At 36.2% G+C, this 5000-nt stretch overlaps 1 protein-coding gene across 2 annotated transcripts in view; it reads left to right on the forward strand.

Annotated features, from left to right (window-relative positions):
• cert1b (ceramide transporter 1b) overlaps nucleotides 1-5000 on the forward strand; it is a 38191-nt gene that overhangs the window by 16250 nt on the left and 16941 nt on the right. For both annotated transcript variants that reach the window (XM_053478096.1, XM_053478097.1), the window contains exon 3: nucleotides 4765-4881. In XM_053478096.1, coding sequence (XP_053334071.1) covers nucleotides 4765-4881 — 117 coding nt within the window. The remainder of the gene's footprint in view (nucleotides 1-4764; nucleotides 4882-5000) is intronic.

Here is a 5000-nt window from a genome sequence, read left to right on the forward strand (position 1 = left end):
TATTTGGGAAAGAATCACAAAGTTGTTTAATTTAATTCATGTTAACGTAAGGTTAGAAATGTTAATTTTTTTTTTTTAATATTGTTATTTTTTTGGTCATGTACAAATAATAAAAAAAAAACATTTCTTTATTTTTTGCTTTTTCTTTCTGCGCCACACTCCAGTCCAGTAGGTGGCAGCAGCATTGCAGCAAAAGCTTGTAATTTAACGAAAAGAAAAGATAAAAAAACAACCTGATAATCTCGAAAAACGGTACTTTGTTAAAAATAAGAGCAGTTTTTTCCCTATCAAAAGTGATATTTTAAAAAAAATTTATACATAGAAAATGTTTGTAAGTTTACGTAAATTTTTTGGGCTGTGAATCGATTCTGAATTTACAAAAAACTGACTTAAATGATCGATTCACACACAGCTCTAGTGTTTAATATGGAAATTTAAGGGATCCAGAAATCAAATCAAAGTGTAAAATATAATAAAATAAGTAACTTTAAGTTAGCCTTTAATGACTTTAATTAATTTTTTTGTCTACGTCAGGTTAGACTTGTTTAGCCTGAGCGTCTATCTTGGACCCGTCCTAGACCTGTCCTGTCAAACTGTGCATTGAATCTGACAGGATTTTCTCTTGTAATCCGCGGACCTGCTGTGTATCAGACCTCAGTGTTAGTTTTTAGTTGTTTTTTTTTTGTCCATTTCGTGTCAAACTATGCTTGCGTGTCATCTGGCGTTCGTACTTGTGATCCATGGCTGCATTTGAAAACCACAAAACTAAACTATGCACAGATGTCGCATCAATTTAACACGCTGTCTGGGCAAAGTGCAGTGCGGTTTAGGATGTTGTGTAACTCCATTGATGAACGTTATGTGCAGGACCGAGAGTGAGTCATGACTTCCTACATTCAAGATCACATTCCTTCTATTGCGCCAGTTTCAGGTTTTCCAGCCGGTTGAGCCGTTACAGCGAGTCCTGAGTCCTGGGGCGTGTCCCACCTGTGAACATGTTTGTCAAAGGGGAAATAAAGTCACATTTAATTAAACTCTGTATCATTAGCTGGAGAACACACAAAAGTTAAACAGTTTGTTAAAAAAAAAAAATTTATTCAAGTTTAGTTTGCGCAAAAAGTTGCTTTTAATGCTTACGACACCGCGTTTCTACAGCGATGTTGATTCTGTTTGGTTTTGGACATTTTATGGTCTTTTGCTCACAAGACAAGATCCTTGTTTTCTTTTCTTTTTTTTTCCCTCTCCCGAACAACCGCTTGTAGCTGCTGTAGCACAAGTGAACACAATTACCTCACTTTCCTCAAGGACATTGTCCCTCTCTATCTCTCGCTCTTTGGACTGTGACGTTGCACACTTTCGCTATGGTTTAGTATGGCAGCCAGTGTTCAAAGTGAGCTCATGTCGTACGTTCATAAATCTTCCATATCTATACCATTTTGGGGAAGAACCAAATAAAAATTAGAGACCGGTAAAAAATACAAACCGACTGACCGATAATCAGTAGTGTTGGATCCAGATTTTAGTTATAAGTCAAAAAGTTGTTAGGTTTTACTGAGCATGCTGGAGAATATATCAGAGTTCTCCTGGTAACTTGGTCACACTCGCTCCTTCCTATTTTTTTATGCAAAACCCAGGAGACTACAGTAGGTTGAAAACTGGTCTTCTTACCGTATATTCATCTGTAATGTTATTTATTTATTGATGCATTTTAAATCTATGTTAGGAAATAGTGAATGGTTTTGTACATAATAATGCAGACATGATAAACATGTACGACAACTTTTTTTTTTATTTTTATATATATATACTGAAGATGACACGGTGCCCAGGACTCTGCTCAGTGCTGTACAAGTCCCCGACCAATCAGATCTTCATCTCGTCCTCTGTCCTTTTCTGTTCCTTCCCTTAGTTTGTGTTTTCAGTTTTATCCACCGCTCCCACAGAGCCACCCGTGTACGTGTTTCTAGAAATAGAAATCGAGTTTTATTTGGATTCGTGCCCCGATAACTTTGTTTCCTCTTCCCATTCTCTGTCATTGTGTGTGTGTGTGTGTGTGTACTGAAGGTCGGGAAGTTCAGTACTTGTGGGCTTTTACGTTTTATTTTCAGTTATTAGAAAAATATATCTGTCATGTTTGATAAAGTTTTTATACCAAGTGCAGTCGGGTGGTTTCAGTTTATCTCACACACACGCGCGCACACACTGTGGAGTTGTAACCTTGGCCGTTACTGTGAGCTTCATGACTCATCAGCTGTGTGATTTTTATTTTTTTTCCCCCCTGGAAGATGACGGGACTCATTAGTGCTGACCGACTGCTGCACTCACTCCAGGCTTACACTCCGGAGAGGAAGTCTCAGTTACTTCACGCCTCACACCTCCGCTTTTAACAAACAACAAAAACAAGTAACAGGTTGACCTCTGGTGATGCGGTGCAGCTATGCTTCCATGCATATGAGCTTGCAAAAGTATTGGAACATGCGTGTGTTTTTTTTTTTTTTTTTTTTTTTTTTAAACGTGCAATATTGGATTTGTCTTTAAAAATTAGACAGACGATCACTTTTTTTTTTTTGCCACTAATACTTAAACCTGGTGCATCACTGCATATCGATACCCATCTGATATTCTTTTTCTTTAAAAACTGCTAAAGTTATTTGTTTTGATTTCACATTCTAAAAAAAAAATCATCATGAGAAAAACAAACCTGTATATTAAAATACTACTACTAATAATAATAATAAATCACAAAATGCAATAAAATCTTTTTGTATACATTTCTTGTTCCAGAACTTAATTTCTCACCGAAAATCCAATTAAAGTTTGTTTGTTTTCCATTTTAATCCTGATGCTAATTCTACTCCAGATCCTGATCTTAGTCCTTATTCTGATTTTACTCCTGATCCCCAATTTTTTGGTGTCAGATTGATGTCCTCTTTAATCACAGCCCAGTACAAGCTTCAAAGTGGTAAACCATATACAAATGAAATGAAAATCTTCCTAAAAGTGAAGTATCTGATTTTCTCAAGATAAAGTCGACCCTGTCAGAACTTCTGTCCCTCATGAAAAGTTATGTGAAGTCGGTTGTGGCCAGAAATATACCAGATATGTCATGCGTTCAATAGAAACTTGTTACAAAGTCAGCTAGTGTTGGATTTTAGTATTGTTTTTATTTATTTATTTTAAATGTATTGCTTTGTGTTTGTAAATTAATTGCAGGTAAAATGAAGTTAAGCTCATTATCGGATTGTAAGGATTTTAGAGAAACTGTGCATCGACTCTTTAACGTCACTGTGAAAACCTTGTGATTTGAGCAGAACACCGAAAACCTCTCCAGATTTCAACTTTGGTCTAGTTGGCACATTTGGTACTTTTTTTTTTTTTTTTTTTAAGGATTTTGTTTCATTGCAATTTTTTTTCAATAAGGTGAACAGAAGTTTAAAATAAAATTTTTAAAGGCATATTTTGATTAAATCCATTTGATAAAAACATCAAACTCAAATAGACGCAAAATGCATAATAATAATCAAATAGAAGCTCTGCAGTCTGGAGTTAAACCTGAAGCGTGTTTACACCGTTAAAGCGTAGCGTACCGGGTTAAACCTGTTCTGTAGGGATGACGATTCATGATGTGTTTTTGCTCAGCTGATGTTTGTGCTCCCGCTGCCCACCCTGACCCTACGCCTCTTCAGTTTTTCCATTCCCACCCTGACCATCGGCCGTGTCCGGCTCGTTCCCACGCATCACTGTAACCTCTAGATGACATTCGGACTAAAAATAAACTCCAGTAAAATATCAAAATAATTAATGAGGAAATATTTTTTTTCCCGATGTTCTCCCACTGACAGATTCAGGATGACACAAGACAGAAAGAAATATTTAATATTCTTTATTATATATTTAATTTAAAAAATAAATTGTTGGTAATAATTGTGTATTGGTAATATTTTTTTTGGGTGGCTGGAGCCGGATAATCTGCGTTTACAAATGCATTTGCTGAGGTTCGTTTGTACATAAATGCAAATAAATAATGAAAATTGAAATGAAAAAAATTTTCTAACTGGTTAAATTCTTAACGGCAATTAAAAACTAAATTTAGCTATTACTTTCTAGCTACGACTGTACGCGTATTTGTTTAAATTATTTTCCTAAAGCAAAGATGTTTTAATTTGTGCAAAAATTTAGACGCGGATTGCAGTCTGAATGTTGTTCTAGCAAACATATATACACAGGGTTTTTTTTTTTGTACGGATTTGTTGGTTTCCTACAAGGGATGAGTCTCATCATCGTCAGAAAACCACACACACACACACACATTTCTGTCAGATACATACATTTATGTAGAACTTAATTTATGGCATCTTTTTTAAATATGTAAATTAATATATATAAGTAATATATAAAGTTAATATAAAATATTTGTTTATTTATTTATTTATTTATTTTTTTAAGTCTATTGTGTAGAAAATCCAGTTTTAAATCTGTAAGTGTAAAGACCACTTGGGTTTGTTTGAATGACACACTAGTAAAAAGATGTAAACACTAATTCAGACTGATGCTTCATCTCTCTCTCTTTCTTTCTCTTCCTCTCTCTCTCTCTCTCTTCCTCCCTCTCTGTCACTTTCTCTCTCTCTCTCTCTCTCTCTCTCTCTCTTCCTCTCTCTGTCTCTCTTTCTCTCTCTCTCTCTCTCTCTCTCTCTCTCTCTCTCTCTCTCTCTCTCTCTCTCTCTCTCTCTCTCCCTCTGTCTCTCTCTCTCTCTCTCTCTCCAGCCCCATGAGTTTGATGAGTGCAGGTTGGATATCAGTGTTAATGACAGCGTCTGGTACCTGAGGGCTCTGGACCCGGATCACCGTCACCAGTGGATCGACTCCATCGAGCAGCACAGGGTGAGTCCGACATCACTACATCCACCCTACCCCTAACCCCTAACCCCTAATCTCCTACTTCACACAGTTTTAGCACCCAAACCAAACCACTTGTTCTACAACAGATGAACCTCTTCTGT

This window comes from Clarias gariepinus, chromosome 19, assembly GCF_024256425.1.
Source record: "Clarias gariepinus isolate MV-2021 ecotype Netherlands chromosome 19, CGAR_prim_01v2, whole genome shotgun sequence".
NCBI lineage: Eukaryota > Metazoa > Chordata > Actinopteri > Siluriformes > Clariidae > Clarias > Clarias gariepinus.